The following is an 18,347-nucleotide window of genomic DNA, read 5'->3' as shown; positions in this document are numbered from 1 at the left end:
GGGCGGTTTCTATCCTCATTGTCCGCCAGGTGTCATGTAATGAATGTTCTCCGTTGTCGCCAGGCGAGGTGTTCGCGGAGTGCCTGTCGGACTCGTCCATCTTCGTGCAGAGCCCCAACTGCAACCAGCGCTACGGCTGGCACCCCGCCACCGTCTGCAAGATACCGCCAGGTGATCGCCACACACATACATACACCACCTTACAAATAAAAAATAAACCAGGGATGAACGTGGGTTTACGTATTTGATAGCGAAGCAAAATTTCATCCAATTATTATATAATTCGACTGAACTTTGCTGAATCATCCCTTTCACTGTTCGTTACGATGTTACTTACACCCTGTACAAGTATATATAGGTAGCCATACTAGTACGGTCACGAGCATTAATTTGTACTTTGATACAATGTCACATTAACTTTTTTGACAAATTAAACCGTAAGTCTCACTAAATGTCAAATATGATAGTGCGACAGGGTTTTAAAGTGGGTACATGGATATTGCTCATGACTGTACGTATGAGTGTTAGTGACACCGTAACGAATACTGAGGGGGATGATTCAGACCAAGCATGCATGCACGATTCTCGTGAATGAATCGTGGCCTGAATCACCCATCAAAGTTTTCGTTACGATGACACTAACGCCCTGTATATGATGTGTCATGTTTTTATTACAGTGCAGTCTATATTACGTTTGGGGAAGGTAGCCTAGAAATTCCCTAGCCTAGAATTCCGTCATTCTAATTTCACCTTGTCATTTCCGTCCAGGTTGCAACCTGAAGATCTTCAACAACCAAGAGTTTGCGGCCCTGCTGTCGCAGTCAGTGTCCCAGGGCTTTGAGGCTGTGTTCCAGCTGACCCGCATGTGCACCATCCGAATGTCCTTCGTCAAGGGGTGGGGCGCCGAGTACAGGTATATACATAAACAGCCCATATACGTGCCACTGCTGGGCACAGGCCTCCCCTCAATCAACCGGAGGGGGTACGGATTATTTCTTTGCAATAGTAAGGAAACGTTGAAAAATCGAACCCTGACCTGATGGTGAGCTCAACTCTCTAACCACTAGACCATCGAGGCTGTTACCTGTTACCTCTGACTACCCCGATTGGGATATAGTCGTGAGCTTATGTGTGGAATGAGCTCTTGTAGATCGCGGGCACACTACCGAAGTGCAGTCTTTAGAATACCGACATACTGGTGGATTTTCGCCGACCTACCTACTGTTGACGACAGGTCGCCATGGCAATCGGGGCACGAGGTGAGCCGCGGAGGCGGGGTCGCCCCGCACACCCGCACAGTCCCCGCGGCGTCTTAGTCTTAGTGTCGCACGAGTCCGTATCGACCGCGTTTATCGATTATAATCTCGCTCACATAATTTATTACTATTGTGTTTTAAAAATGGCTACGGTTGCATCTTCATCGCGTGTTTGACTTCGATTTGTGTTTGACAAAGCTTAAAGAGATAACAACGAATGCAATTTTGTCAGTCACGGCAGAAAACTGGAGCAATTTCGAAAAACGTGTCCAGAACCTTGAAAATGAATATTGGGAAAAAGACATGGGAATGGAAAATGAAATGGAAGATTACAGAAGACGAATACAGAAGACGACAGAGAATTCCACTCCTTCTTCCTAAAATAATCTTCTATCGTGTGGGTTGTGAGGTGGAGTACCAACCTCATCAACCCCGGTGTCAGGGTTACTATTGAGCCGCCATCGGGCCCTAACATGACTCATGTTACGACTACTAACTTACAAAAGTAAGTAGTATCCGGGACCAACGGCTTAACGTGCCTTCCGAAACACGGATCATCTTTCTTTCGGACAATCAGGTGGTCAGCCTGACATGGCTCATGTAAGACTACATACTTTTTTTATTTATTTATTTATTTAAATGAAAAACTTAAACGGTAGATTTACAAATCGTCCCCGCCAAACTTATGAAGTTTGATGGCGAGTAGCGCTCATATGCTTATATCTTAATTTACCTACCGACAGTAATTATATCAGCTTATAGCCGTCCTTCAAATAAAAACACTGCACTATTTAGTTATTTACTCCAGAAGTTAAACTATAAAAAATAAAGAATATTGTAAAATAAATCAGTGAATAAACCAATTAACAATATTAACAACAAAAATTATGGCGAGCGGTAGCAAGCGGGCGGGAGGACAGTGCGCTTATTTGGCGCGCGATTAACACCAATAGGTGGCGCGTTTATTTTACTCGCTATAAGCTTACATCTTACATCAGCTTGCTTAAAATAAGCTCGTGTTACTTGTCCGTGCAGGCGGCAGACGGTGACCTCGACCCCGTGCTGGATCGAGCTGCACCTCAACGGGCCGCTGCAGTGGCTGGACCGCGTGCTCACGCAGATGGGCTCGCCGCGCCTGCCGTGCTCCTCCATGTCTTAGACAACACGGTACGTACCTCACCAGCCACACCCTGGACACTCCATCAACTCCCCAAAAAACTCAATCTTAAGCGGTCATCATCAGCCCATTAACGTCCCCACTGTTGGGGCACGGGCCTTCCCTATGGATGGATAGGGAGATTGGGCCTTAAACCATCACGCGGGCCCAGTTCGGATTGGTGGTTATTAACGACTGCTAATGCAGCCGGGACCAACGGCTTAACGTGCCTTCCGAAGCACGGAGGAGCTCGAGATGAAAACTTTTTTTTGTGGTCACCCATCCTAAGACCGGCCTTTGCGAAAGTTGCTTAACTTCAACAATGGCAGACCGAGCGCGTTTACCGCTGCGCCACCGAGCTCCTCAAAGCGGTCCTTAAGCGGTTGACATTTACCAATCCATCCTGCGCGATGCGTCAAACCACACCCTGGCCACTTCATACAAAACACCTCGTTTTACACAGACACCACACATTGACGTTATCGTACACGCGCATCTGTGTGTGTGACGTCTGACGTCATACGATTGAAGACTAAAGACCGAGGGGGTGAGGTAAACCTAGCTCAGTCGCTGGTGGGGAGCGGAGAGTTGCCGTTCTATACGTAGTAATAAAATAGTAATAAGATCAGGATCGTATAGTCTAATAGCGAATTTTCTCTCGTGTGGGTTGTGAGGTGGACAACCCTGGTGTCAAGGTTGCTATTGTTTTTTATAGCGAAATGGGTAGGGCGTAATCATGGTAACTACGATCTCGAGCGAGTTGGGTGGGAGTAGGAATATAAGCCAACTCTCTGCCCCCCGCCCGCTTCTGAGCTAGGTTCACCTCACTCCCCCTCGAACATAGTTTAGACTTGAATCGTGGCTGCGCGTGGACCGTTGTTTTTATATCAGTTACTACCGGCTGATTAATATAAACATATTTATAATTTCAGAATCGAGTCAAGAATGCATCACTCAAAAGTTTATAATAAGTACAGTGTGTGTTAGTGACATCGTAACGAAAACTTGGGGGATGATTCTGAGTTGATATCAAGTGGAATATCTTGTCGGAAATTTCATGAAAATTTTATGCTTTAAGCTGCATAGAATCTAAATTTAAAATAAAAAATGTAAAAATTATTGATTGCCGTCAATGTAAATCGAACAACGCGAACAGTTCAGCGACTTTTCGCGTTGTTCGATTTACATTGCGGCGCAGTATATATAAACTTAACGCTAACTTTAGTTTTTAGTACAATGAAAATGACGTTCTATTTTTTTCGTTACGGTATCAGTAACACCCTGTATAAATATAATAATACAGTTTAAGATTATATTAAGAGTAGCTCAAACCAATGGATTATTTCTGTATGAGTTTTGAATAGTGGTTTTATAACGATACTGGCCCCGATTCCTGCAGACACCGCCTAATTTTATTTTAAGTTATATCCGTCATTTTCATATCCGTCGAAAAGGAAAGGGACGGATGATTCACAGCTCTTAATTTTAGGAAGAATGAGTAAATGAATGAATAACGCGGGCGAATCAAAAAGGTATCTCGCTGGTATGCAAACTGTTTGACGTGTGTCAACTTAATTCTGTCGGGTTATTAGCCAATGCAATTTTTTTATAGGCTTGTTTTAGATTTGTGCTTAAAATTGACGTGTGTTCCATAAATTTTATGCTTGTCGATTACCCGTCCCTTTCCTTTTCGGCGGATAAGAAAATGACAGATATAACTTAAAATAAAATTAGATGGTATTTACAGGAATTAGCACCAGTAAGTACATAATTTTAGTGTATTGATTTTTCATTAACGTTGTTCCCGTAAGTTTTATAATCAGAACAAGGATATTCTAGTCTGGTATGAAAAATGTATGAGGTATTAAGTTTGACATACCAACGCGGCCATAGTCCCTAACGGGTGAGCAGTACAAGTCATCTGAATTTTAACTGGTTATTTACCTCCACACTTGAATAGGTGTATGAAACGATTGATGAATGTGGAGGAAGCAAGAGAAGTTTATCAGGATTCGAAGCAAATAGAATAGGCTAGTTTCCAACTAGTCAAATCAATTCCTTTTTCTCAACGTCAAAACACGAAATCACTATTTGTATTGGGTGAATCTCAAAATTTCAAGTTTGGTGGCGAAATTTCATATTATTTTTTCGTGAAAAATTGGGTTCCGACATGAAAAAGTACCAAAAGGATCCTCGGTTCCGACGTGAAAAAGGAATTTTTCAATTCCCAATTTCCCCAATTTTTCGCGAAAAAATTATATGACAGTCGCCACCAAACTTGACAAATTTTGATATTCACCCTATTAAAAAAAAATTCAAAAATACTTCTTTTTTCAAAATTGGCTTACAAAGTTAGCGCTTTTTGAACGTCAAAAATTAAATTACATATTATGTAACTAGCTGTAAAACTACTACCATGATGAAAAAGCACACTGTGATGTCATAGAAAAAAATAAAATAAACTATTTCTATAAAACGTGATAAAATGTCGCACTTATTAAGTTTTTCTAGATTTATATTCATAAATAAGTTAAATAGAAAAAAGAAAACGTTTTTCGTCCTTCGTGGATTCGAACAGGTTCGAAGTTCGAACCCCGGTGCCGAACTTGCGCTAAGGCGATTCTCACACTGCCCGCGCGTGGATGCATTTTCTGTGTGTTAGACCGTGCGTGTTTTCTATACAAACGGAGATGCTTACAAGCGACGGAAGAACACGCATCCACGCGCTACGATGCATCATGCGGGGCAGTGTGAGAATCGCCTAATGAGTTATTAATTTATATTATGTGCAATTTTCACTAACACAGTCGGCTCGACCATTATAGACGGCGATACGCCCCCTTACGTTGATCTAACGCGCTCGGTGAGGTGTGGGTATTTAGTTAAGTTAGTTCACCTTGCGATGGATGTACCTCTGACTACCCCAATTGGGATATCGTGAGCTTTGTTTTATTTATTAAAAATAAGTACAGTACATAATTTTTTTTACAGTTGACGCTGCAACAAAAACCAACTTTGGTTTGTCCGTACTGTCACGAGCATTAATATGTATACACTTTGGTACCATGTCACATTAACTTTTTTGACAAATTGAACTGTAAGTCTCAATAATGTCAAATATGTTAGTGCGACAGAGTCCTAGAGTGGGTACCTACATTATATTGCTCATGACTGTACACTAGTATTGACCATCGTTGCTTCGAATTTGTAACATAATATCATGCTTGAACAAAATACAATAAATAAATAATATGTAGGTAGGAATTTATACACTTGCAAGCGAAGTGAACAAAAAGGGTATTGTATTGAAAACTTAATATCTCATACAAAAAAAAAATAAACTCAAATCTCGATCGTTGTTATCCTAAATATAATATTTGTTTTTTTGCCATCATAATTGCATTTATGGATTTTACGAAAAAGTTACATTATACTTTTAATATTTTCGTTTGCCGAGTTGAACATGTATTGTGTGTTTAATGTTTATTGTTTTTAACCGATTATATTGTCAATAGGTTTGAGTGAAATGGAATATACGAGGTGTTAGTGACATCGTAACGAATACTCAGGGGGATGATTCAGACCATAACTCTGAGTTAATATCAAGTGGAATTTTCCGTCGCAAAATTCATGTACTTTCTGTTTTTTAATTATTTGCAATTCTATACTTTTGTGATAGAAAATTCTACTTGATATTAACTCAGAATAATAAGCTGAATCATCCCCCTCAGTATTCGTTACGATGTCACTTACACCCCGTACAAATACTGCATCTAGCCATACAAGTACGTATGGGTGTCAGTAGCACTGTAACGAACACTGAGGGGGATGATTCAGAATATCAGACCATGATTCTGAGTTGATGTGAAGTCTTGACAACTCAGAATCATGGTCTCAATCATCCCTCAAAGTTTTCGATATGATGTCACTAACACCCTGTGTAAGTACAGTCATGAGCAATATAATGTACGCACTTTAGGACTCTGTCGGACTAACATATTTGATATTTAGTGAGACTTACAGTTCAATTTGTCAAAAAAGTTAATGTGACGTGGTACCAAAGTGTATACATATTAATGCTCGCGACCGTATATTTCGAAGTTAGATATAAGTGAAGCTTAGCGCTTGAGAACAAATTACGGCGTATGTTGAAGGTTCTGTCAACCAACTAAAGTTGCATGCCGCCTTAGCAATACAGGGTGGCAGTGACAACGTAACGACAAACTTTGAGGGATGATTCAGACTATGATTCTGAGGGTGGTATCAATAAACTAATCTCAGCTTCGAGACTGCCCTCAAGATCATGTCAATGTGACAGTTCTCATATAAAAACGGAGACTTGAGCATGATCTTGAGCGCAGTCTAAGCTGAGATTCGTTTATTAATACCACCCTGAGTGTATTTTTCCGTCGCAAACGTATGGAACTGAAAGTAATGAAACATAAATTCTCATAAATTTTCCGAGTATTCAAGTATTCGTTACGATGTCACTAACAAACTAAATAAGTAAGCAATGAACATGTGTTTAAATATTTTACAGCAATGCAAAATTAAATCGAATGCGAAACTGGGTATTTGACCGAGTCAATGGTAAATTATAAAATGCTAATCTAGAAATAGAAGCCAGTCTATGACGTTCAAAAATCAATCTCATTTTACTTTTCGACTTATTCTCGAATTTTAACTACGAATTAAGTGACGGTATATTTGCATGCCTAGTTAAGGTTGAATACTATGACATACTGTAATACTATACCATCTTATGTAAATTGTATTCTGGCAAATAAAAAATGATTGATTGATGAGTACGATGTTTGACCGCCTTTATTGATGACGTCACAGGATGGTATTTCCATACAAACTGCAAAGAAAACTTCCGTTTTGATGTTTCGTAAAAAATATCTCACTTGACTAGGTTCAAGTTGGGTGTTTCCATTAGGCACCCATTCCAATTCGCCCCCGTCCAGCACGCTCCCACATTTGAAAATTGTCTATTTCAAAACCACGTCACTTAATACAAAATATAGATGAATTAAGTAACAATGAGTACGACGTTTGACCGCTTTTATTGATGACCTCACTTTCGTTTTGACGTGTCGAATAGCCTATGGAACCATTAGCTGTCAAATACTTAAATAACCGGCTTGTTTATAAGTTATTGGTAAGGCGGTAAGTAAATTAAACTATATTTAATTTATAACCATCTAACCATTTATATCAACCCTGGAAGGGAACACGGCGTGATGTTTAAAAGACCACGTGTCTTTAAAAACATGAATTTAAAAGTAGATTTTATCAAAATGAAATATATTTTACGTTGACGACGATTTTTCTTCACGCTGCTCCTCTTCCGGGGTAGACAATGATAGTGATAAAAAATATAAAATATATTTTGTTATATCGTAGCAGAAACCTTACTCAAACTGGTTTATGAACTTTGTAAATAGAATTACTTTTTTTTCTATTATTATATTATCTTTATATGAAATAACTAATCTTTTACATAAATATATTGTTAATCGGCGTTATTTTTATTTCTTTTTACATTTTAAGCAATAATTATTGTGATTTTTGAAATACTTGTCATAATTATGATTAACTATGATTAAATATGTTTTTTGGTTAATAAGGACAGAAGAGGCAAGTTGATTGGACACTTAGTAAGACACGACGAATTTATTAAAAAAAATACAAGGAAAGAGGGGAAGGGGAAGACAGAGCTTACATGGAACAGATTAAAGGGAAGGCGAACGTCGAGTCTTATGAAGCGAAAGTATCGACCTTTGATAGATAAGAATGGAGAATGCTACACCGACAAGAGCGTGGCTCTTAAATTGATGATGATGAATTATGATTACAAAATAATTTAACGGGTTAAAACTTGACTTGGTTACTTACTTGGGTAGACTTGGTTAGGGGAGCTTAAGCTGGATATATGATCCACGCAGTATATTTTATTTTTGTCTGCCATACGCAATAATAATAACGGGTTAAAAGTCCAGGAAGGGAGTACAATTACAATTCTTAAAATAACTTTTCATTACAATGATAGGAACAGCTTGTCATACTAACGCGTCTCGAGCAATAAATAGGCATTTGCTAGGTAAACGTGTTCCCCCTTAGACCTCATTTTTCAAATGATCTTCGTCGTCTAGTATTATCCCGTTTGTCACAGGGTCCGCTTACCTAACCTGAAGATTTGACAGGTCCGGTTTTTTACAGAAGCGACTGCCTGTCTGACCTTCCAACCCGCGAAGGGAAAGCCAGCCCAACGCTTGAATAAAATGTTCGGCTATGGAAAATAACATAGCATCACGCCTACACCCCCGAAGGGGTAGGCAGAGGGGTAGATCTCCAATAATGATACACCCGTCAGTACTATTACAGAGAAAACGATTAAAGATTATTAAATGGTTTGATATAATTATGTGTCAAAAGTATTGTTTTTCTAATGATTTTTGTGGGACTCTGTAAATTTCGAAAGTGAGGGTATTTTGAGAAAAAATTAAAAGATAGAAAAGAAAAAAGAATATTAAGTGTTTGTAGTAGAAAGTAGTTTGTGGGTTTGAATTAAGAACAAAGATGTATTTTCTGAGAGAAAAATTAAAAAAAATATATATCTTAGATGTGTGGTTTTGAACGTGTAACGTAAAGTAGGTATTTTAAAATTACGTCATATTTTTGTCTATATTCTTGTGGGGTATTTAATTCGAACTACAGGGCGACATACATGTAAAGGTGAACCTATCTCCAAGAGAAACCTCTTCCAGTTTTGTTACATACATTTGACCTATAGACGCAATATAATGCTGTTCACAGCCTAATACAGGTTAGGTCACATACCTTCCTAACAAATTTCTCGGGAATGTGGGTTTCATGATAATCCAAACATGAATTCGAAAAGAAATTCGGAAATTGTTTAGGTTGGTAGTGGGATTTGAATCTGCGACCTCACAGTGAGAGGTGTTATCCCAACTGAGCCACCACAGTCCCCAGTTGTCTTAAATATGGCTTAATTTAAAAATAATTTATTGAACAAAGAAATGGTAATATCAGGCGGTGCTAAAAATGGTTATTGTATGGGTACAAGAAAGTTGCATAGAGATGGTATTATATGCTATAAACGATTCGATTGCGAACATGAACACCCTGTATTCTAAGATGTTTACTCCTGACGACTCTAGCTATAGAGGCGGCTAATCAGCTCGCGGCAACAAGCACTTCAAAACCCCGATACCGACCCCGCCGCCGTTGTCGACGATTTCCCTCATTCGGCGATTATCGCGATGGGCCCACTGGTCGATTAATTCTTTCAAATATATTCCTCTCAGACGACGCCCTGAGCCGAGGTTCGCGCACAACTGGGCACCCTCAGGTCTGTTGTCTTAAACGTTGTACCGGGTGAGAGCCCTCAGCGCTCCCCATTTGTCCAGCCAAGTAGTTAATGCCATCTGCGGCAAATCTACAATAAGTCACGTCAATAAAAACACCACGATTATGTATATATATACGTATATGCGTCTTGCTGTGTAAACTTCGATATCGCGTTTCACGACTGGTTGAAGACTGCATTATTGCATGTGGCGCCATCTGTTGCATGTGGGCGGAACTAGGTGGCCAACTAGTTGGGTCCGCCACAGTGTGATATGCTCGACTCCAGTGAGTAAAGTCCTTGACGTAAATGTCAACTTGAAATACCAAAATGCTCAGCTGAGGCAGAGTCCAGTGGAGGAAGAGGCGAGTGGATATCTTAGAACACGGGGATAAAAATAAAAACCGTATGAAAATCGGCTTAGCAGATGTTTTTTACTCTTTTCGACTAACATATAAAACTATGACCTTTGATCTCTGAATAACTGTTACATATTCACGCCCATAATCCCTTTTGGGGCAGGCAGAGAAAGAAACGTGCACGATTTTTTAACGTCCGTGATCTTAGTCAAAGATTAAAAAAAAGCGATTTTGTTTTTTTCACTTTTGTATATTTTTAGTAAGCTGTTAAAATTATGAAATCTTCTTTTTATGTACGTTTTCTAAATAGTTGTATAAAATAATGTATATTATAATTTACATAAATTCTAGATTTTACATAATATTGTTTAGTTTTAAGTATATGTTATTGTTAGATATAAGTTAAAACATATTTATTATAGATATTATGTTGCGTGGGGTATCGTATGTTTTGAGATAGAGGATGCATTTTCCTATGAATTATCATTTTATTTCAGAATTATCCATTAATTTGTTACAATGTCAAAAAAATACCATAATTAAAACACATATTGGCCCTGATTCCTGCAGACACCGCCTAATTTTATTTTAAGTTATATCCGTCGAAAAGGAAAGGGACGGATGATTCACAGCTCTTAATTTTAGGAAGAATGAGTAAATGAATGAATAACCCGGGCGAATCAAAAAGGTACGTCGCTGGTATGCAAACCGTTTGACGTGCTGTCTACTTAACTGTGTCGGGTTTTTGACTGATGTAAAATTTTTAGACGGTTGACTTAGATTTTTGCTTAAAATTGACGTGTGTTCCATAAATTTTAGGCTTGTCGATTACCCGTCCCTTTCCTTTTCGGCGGATAAGAAAATGACAGATATAACTTAAAATACAATTAGATTGTATTTACAGGAATTAGCTCCAATAACGGATTCTTACCGCGTTTAAATCAAGGATGATGGCACTTGCAACAGTGCCGAAATATCGGGAGTCTCATATCCCTACTTTAAACGCGGTAAGAACCCGTTATTATGTGTTTTAATTGTGATACTAACCGCGTAAACTTAAAACAAAAAAATATGATTAATTGATGAACTTAGTTTTATCTTTATCTTTAAACTGGAAATGCCATAACATAGCATCACGCGTGTATCCTCAAAGGTGTAGGCAGAAGTGTATACTTGTTATACTTGTATAGTATATACAGCTACTCCTCGCCAGCTATGTTTAAGACCCATGTAATAAGGGGCGACCCTATTGCCATTGGGCAACTTTGCAACTGGGCACAAATCCTGAAAACCACGTGATATCAATGATCTATGATCCTAACATGAATTGACACATAAAGTGGGATGTACCATATGGTGTGCAATAAATACTTTGACTTTTTGTAGTGGTTTACCGGAGCTGGGATTGGAACCCGATGCAAATCACGCAACAAACACACACACACACACAACACAACATGCGATGCCTCACGCGAATATGTTCCCGATCATGAGTTAGTCCGAGCTTCCATCGTTATTTGGCAGATCCCCAAATGTAGATATTTGATGCGACTACAATAAATGTGTGGTTTGTAATATCGCTGTTTTATTTCGCAAACTGTTACCCGGTTTCATGGTACAGTCATGAGCAATATACTGTACCCACTTTAGGACTCTGTCGCACTAACATATTTGACGTTTAGTGAGACTTAGTTCAATTTGTCAAAAAAGTTAATGTGACATGGTGCCAAAGTGTATACATAGAACAAAGACCTTGTATAGAATAGACGGATAATATTTTAGAGTGACGATCAAACTATCACAGCTCTCTTTCTTCCCTATGGCAACAATCTCTGTGAAAAAAAGAAACAAACATAGACAAACACCGCTGTCTAGAACGTCAGTGTTGACCGTTTTGAGATGTTGTGGTAGCCAGCTGGATACCAAACCTGCCGTTAGTTTTTTGGTGTTTTGGGACGTTATTTTAACTTTTTATATAAAAAATCTGTTAAATAGTTATTCATTATGAACCATGGCTTGCGAAGCTATTGGTTGTGAGAGTAGAATGGGTGTTATAATGGAGAACGATCAAATAATGTCTCACCATGGGTAAGTTATCGACCACATAATACATGTTTGTGTGCAAGAAATACATTACCTGGTCTGGTTTTTGTAAAGTTTATTGAGCCCTAAACACGATGCAGACGCATATTTTCAGCACAGTCGTCACATTTGTACAAATAATTGATTTCACATTTTACGTTAATCAGCTTTGACAGATCATGTACCCAAAGTATTATAAGTAGTGTTGTCCTTTGATGTCGATAACATAATATTATGTTTGAATGTAACATCTACATGTTGTGTTATTCTATTCACGTTTAATTTATTTTTCGACCTGTTTCCGATTTGGATGAAGATTACATAAAGATATTGTATTTTCCAGATTTCCTAAATATCCTAATTTACGAAACAAGAAATTAAGAAACAATTAGATTCAGACCATGAAACGAGATGATTCTCTCTTCTGAAGGACGCCTTCTCCTTATTTAAGCCTGTGCTAATTACATTTCGATGTATCTTGCTTTATATCGAGCAGGATACCAAACAAAAATATTACATAGAGATGCAGTATCAACAATATTCACTCACATATCTCACATAAGGTGAGTTTAAGTTTAGTTATAAGTTTATAGATGAATTTGCAGCTATTTCGTTTTTGTATTCTACATAAGCATGGAAAAAATATTTCAATACAATACAAATATTCTCTATTGCACAAAATAACTATTTTTGTAAGTACCTGTGATTATTCCTTCTATGTGCAATGTGTAAACATGCAATGCTTGTGTATTTGTGTGCTCCACGTTAATATGTGCCATTCTTGCAGGTAAAGTTATAACGACCAGAGCCGACACTATACACTTCTAAAGAAAGTGAACAAGAGGAAATAATTTTTTTTATCACCAAAAGTCGGAATTGTTCAGTGCCTCGTGGTCATTGTATTCTAACTATATTGAATAAAAATCTTATAAAGAAGTATTTGCTTTTATTCTTTAATCGCATTAAGATAATCCCCGAAATATACTAGAAGGTCGTCTGCTTCTTGTATCGAGAGCCGATTCGATTCCCGGTCAAGTCAATGAAAAACGTAGAAAACGTGTATTTAATTGTTATAAAATATTTTTGAATCAAGCATGATTTAGAGCGAAAACAAAACAAAGCGTTCTTCCCGGGGTAGGTATGTGATTTATAGCAACCTGGCCGCAATGTCATATTAAAATGATACTATAGTATATTTGGACTAGATGGACCGTCCTGACCTCCTCGGCCATAACACCTTGCGAAATGACATAGATTCAGAAATGTTAAATTGACCTTTAACAAGTTTGTCGATGATAATTGCGTTGAACAAGTAAATCGTTTTAACTAATTTACTTGTGGTTCTACCCACCCAGATATGAATACTAGGTCGTTATTTCTGTATTTAATTAATCATTCAATTTGTAAAGTATAAATTTTTAGATCTTGGACTAACATGAAATATTTAGCCGATAATAATGTCGATAAAAACATGGAACGGCACTAGTGGTCTTGATACAAAAACATATACAATAGGCACGTTTCTATAACAAACCCGTTACGCGAGTACAAAAGACGTGCCGACGATAGTATATTTATCTCTTTTTAACTTATGACGGCTCATATGAGTGCGAAAGACAAAACCTATGTTTTTCTTTCGTCTTAAATATGCTCCGTCTATTCTATACAAGGTCTTTGACATAGAAGGATATTAATGCACGTGACCGTACAAGAAAACCAGGTATGGTCAAAAGTGACAGCTAACATTTCAAGGTTAGCCCAGCTGACGTCCCACCCTGTGTTGCCATTTCGTAAAAAATAAATTACCCACGACCAATGTTTTTCATTTATCTTTGCAAGGCAATTTTTAACTTTGAAAGAGTAATTCTTAATTTTCAATAAAATTAAATTTACGTCCTTGGAATGTTGGTAATACCAATTTAATGGTAACACTTACGTCACCAATGGGCTAGCAATTACGGCTTGTCATAGGATTGAGCATAACTGGTTTTCTTATACCATGATCCCATCCTGCGTTGCCATAAAAAATAAATTACTCACGACCAATGTTTTTAGTTTATCTTTGCAAGGCATTAGTAAAAGATATACTTGGGTCGTTCTTCTTTTTTATCGACAATGATCTGTCTTACGTACTGCTTTTAATAAGTTATGTTTTAGAATTTATTTTATGTTTCCATTGTCCAAAAATATAGTTATCTTATTATACTCAAAATACAAGCAAAATACTAATCGGTTCCTCAATTAGTTATTAACGTAGCTTCATTGTTTTTCACAAAATTTTGTGACAGAGTGGTATATTAAAATGCTGTCTCCGATGAAAAGGGCCACTCTGTCACAATATTTTTTGGATTGCGCCTGTAAAGAAAAGTATGTTACTAAGATAAAGAGAACCACTAAATAGTCCTTTACGGACAGATCTTTATATGATGTTTTAAAATATTTATTGCCGTTATAATTTTAAAGATGTTAAGTCCGATTAATTGGGAAAATGTCTTTTTATTGTCGATAAAAAAGAAGAACGACCCACTTACAGTTTTAATGATTTTATATGTTACAAGTAATTAACATTAGACAGTAATTTACTTAATTTTTCAATTATAAAATTTACGTCCTTGGAATGTTGGATATACCACTTTAATGGTAACACAATACGTCATCAAACGGCTAGCAATGGCGGCTTTTCTTGGGATTGAGCATACCAGTGGAGTTAAAATGGCCAAATCGAAGCAATTCATCTAAGAAAGCAATGTTGTAATTTGACATTTGCGCTTATAAAAATGCGCAATGCTAACAAATGTCAAATAGCAATATTGCTACATAAATAGCCTCTCAATCAACTGGAGAGTGTATGGAGCATACTCCACCACGCTGCTCCACTGCGGGTTGGTGGAGGTGTTTTTACGGCTAATAGCCGGGACCAACGGCTTAACGTGCCCTCCGAAGTACGGAATCAACTTACTTTTTCGGACAATCAGGAGATTCAAGCCTGAAAAGTCCTTACCAAACAAAGGACAGTCTCACAAAGTGATTTCGACAATGTCCCCATCGGGAATCGAACCCGGACCTCCAGATCGTTAGCCTAACGCTCTTACCACTAGACCACGGAGGCTGTTCAATATTGCTAACTTAGATGAATTTCTTTGATGTGGCCATTTTAACCCCCCTGGTTTTCTTATGGCAAGACTCGTTTGTTGTGCCATTTTTCTCCATTAGTTCGACAGTCGAGTGAGAATGAAAAATCGGTATAAGTTATATCCTCAATAGCGAACGCGTCGTAGAGAAAAGCGACGTCAGGTCCAGCGGAATGTTTCCACTTTGGGAGCATTCCCGTCAGTAAATAGGCGCAAAACTTATTTATAGAGAGCTTTATAACCTAACCTTTAGGCAGAAAAGACCAAAGTACAAGAAAGATACAAAAGAAAAGCAGCTAATGTCCTACATTAAAGAGTCTACAACGGGAAAATTCCCACTTGCACACATTGCGACGTCTAGAAAAATGTGTCACAAGTACCTTTTTTCCCCCTAAAAAAAAGGTCCCTGCTATGGCTCATGTAACGACTACGTATTTACATCAGTAACTAATAACCGGGACGAACGGCTTAACGTGCCTTCCGAAGCACGGATCGTCTTACTGTCGGACAGTCAGGTGATAAGCCTGTAATAATGTCCTAACCAAACTAGTAATTTTTGTGATATTATGTCCCCACCGGGATTCGAACCCAGGACCTCCGGATCGTAAGCCCATCGCTCAACCACTGAACCATGGCTGTTATTTTTTGTCTTTATTAAAATTCAAAAATAAATTAAAAAGGAAAAGGTTTTTTGTCACCTTTAGATCTGTCTTTATTTAGTACACAGAATTTCATAATTTATCTTTGACCTAGGAAACTACCCAATTCGTAAAATACTAAATAAGAGGTATGTCACTCACCTGATGAGGAGTTGCAGCGAACCACTAGTCCAACAGAATGAACCAGATATTTCACCAATCACACAGTATGACTAACTAATTTTTAATATCACATAATGCACACAAAAATAACACAATTATGTTCCAGAACACGAAAGATAACCGCCGAAACCGAGTTTAACAAAAATACTGTAATTGCAATGCTGTGCAGCACGCAATATGGCGCCGATTCGAAAACTACCCGCATAGACAGTATATTTTCGCGCGTCCTTTATCTATGGCTACCCGCTATTCGCTCGTTCGCAATTATCGTTTTTCTAAATATAAACGAATGCTAATTTTCATGTTAGTGTTGCCCGATAATCGACTATTTTCTAACCATCTAATTAGGACTTTCCAATCGGCGTTCCCCAAAAACGCGATAGGTGGCGTTATGTCTTTTCTTCGATTTTTTATTACTATTCAATGAAGAAAGCAACTGTCCCGTTCCCGCCAAAAAGCCGCAACAACAATACTATAAATAATCGATTATACTTTTTTTTTAAAGATTATGGCCTGATATCAAGTCCTTTGGGACAAGATTATACTATTGTTGTATAGTCTGCGTTGACAGCTAGTATCCTAGTACCTTCGATTATTACAATGGGCTTTCCAATCGACGTTCCCCAAACACACGATAGATAGCGTTGTTCACTTTTAACGTGATAATTACCTATTTTCTCATTGCTGGGGTATAAAATTGTTCATAAATTTAATGTAATGGCAGAAGCATATATAAAACTAATTGTTGCTTGATATTCGGATTACAGTATAATATATATAGAATGATGTTGCTACCTATATTGCTTCTCTTTATTTTGGTCAGAATAATAATGGGTGGAAGTTGTAATTGTACCTTGGTGTAATAAAAAGGGTCATCATTTATATCCAAAAACAAAGATAAAAGATGCATATGTCTGTTCCATGAAATTAGAAATTTAAACGCAGAAAACCCTTGTGGGAACATATAAATTACTTAAATCATTTTTTAATACAAATTATTTATTAATCAAATTAAAAACAAATCTTAAGTTAATATAAAATCATAAAATCAAGTAAACCCGGGTGAGATCGTTGTATTATAAACATTGCTTTGTTTGAAGGTATTCACGTCTGTCTACCCCTTCAGGGAGGCAGACCTGATGTTAAGATGTCGCTAAATTATACAAGTCTGCATACCCCTTCCGGGATGCAGGCGTGAAGTGGAAGTATTTCCGAACCTTTGTGGCGCGCTGTACAACTTGTGACTCAGCGGGCGCGCATCGCTCCTATGCCTACAATACCTTATATGGTCATGAATCGATGCGAGGCGCGCGCGCGCCCCACCGCACCGCAAGCGACACAGCTGACGCGCCAGTCGTATCTCAAAGACCACGGCGAATGCCCGCTTGCTTTTTATGTAAAGATTCCCGCGCTTTACGCTACGTAGTTAGCTGATATTTTTATATGTTTTTAACTTCACGCTATCTATCATTTTCCTGAACCTGTGCCTTCTAGTTAGTTCTATTTTCTATTCTAACTGCTACGCTTTTATCTATTGTGCCGTCTAGTGACTTTTGTGAACCTTCTTCTTGCTGTGTACTCGTGCAAAAATAAACTTTATGTTGAGTGTCATATCGGACTGGATTGTTTAATTCACTGCACCCGGTAGGGCACCCACACCCTTAACAACGCCATCTATCGTGTTTTTGGGGAACGCCGATTGGAAAGTCCCTCATTAGAACAGATTTATATGCAAATGCCTGTAAAAAATACACATAGAAAATATATGATTCACAGCTCTTAATTTTAGGAAGAATGAGTAAATTAATGAATAACCCGGGCGAATCAAAAGGTACGTCGCTGGTATGCAATCCGTTTGACGTGCTGTCTACTTAACTGTGTCGGGTTATTGACGGATGTAAAATTTTTAGACGGTTGGTTTAGATTTGTGCTTAAAATTGACGTGTGTTCCATAAATTTTATGCTTGTCGATTACCCGTCCCTTTCCTTTTCGGCGGATAAGAAAATGACAGATATAACTTAAAATAAAATTAGATGGTATTTACACCGTACAAGCACCATAATCTTATAATTTTTATATATTTCCTTACCTTATGGTTGTCTGGAAGAATTCGCTTTAAGCGAAAATGCCGCCATTTGCCATATACACCTAGTTAAGAGTCTGTCGTTG

The 18,347-nt window shown here is 38.0% G+C and overlaps 1 protein-coding gene across 2 annotated transcripts in view; it reads left to right on the top strand.

Moving 5' to 3' along the window:
- Positions 1–18,342, top strand: part of LOC126378429 (mothers against decapentaplegic homolog 3) — a 29,582-nt gene extending 11,240 nt beyond the window's left edge. Inside the window, exons 9-13 of one of the 2 annotated variants that reach the window (XR_007568078.1) lie at positions 64–171; positions 769–913; positions 2,292–2,423; positions 3,345–3,944; positions 18,009–18,342. Coding sequence is in view for 1 of the 2 variants with exons in the window: in XM_050026785.1 (XP_049882742.1) it covers positions 64–171; positions 769–913; positions 2,292–2,415 (377 nt within the window). In the remaining variant the exon portion in view is untranslated. Of the gene's footprint in view, positions 1–63; positions 172–768; positions 914–2,291; positions 2,424–3,344; positions 11,719–18,008 lie in introns of those variants that run through there. The other variant, XM_050026785.1, reaches the window with a different exon arrangement.
- Positions 18,343–18,347: the final 5 nt, after the last annotated feature.

This window comes from Pectinophora gossypiella, chromosome 26 (assembly GCF_024362695.1).
Source record: "Pectinophora gossypiella chromosome 26, ilPecGoss1.1, whole genome shotgun sequence".
Classification (NCBI taxonomy): Eukaryota; Metazoa; Arthropoda; class Insecta; order Lepidoptera; family Gelechiidae; genus Pectinophora; species Pectinophora gossypiella.
Note: the sequence above shows the minus strand (reverse complement) of the source record. Positions and strands in the feature narration are given on the sequence as shown.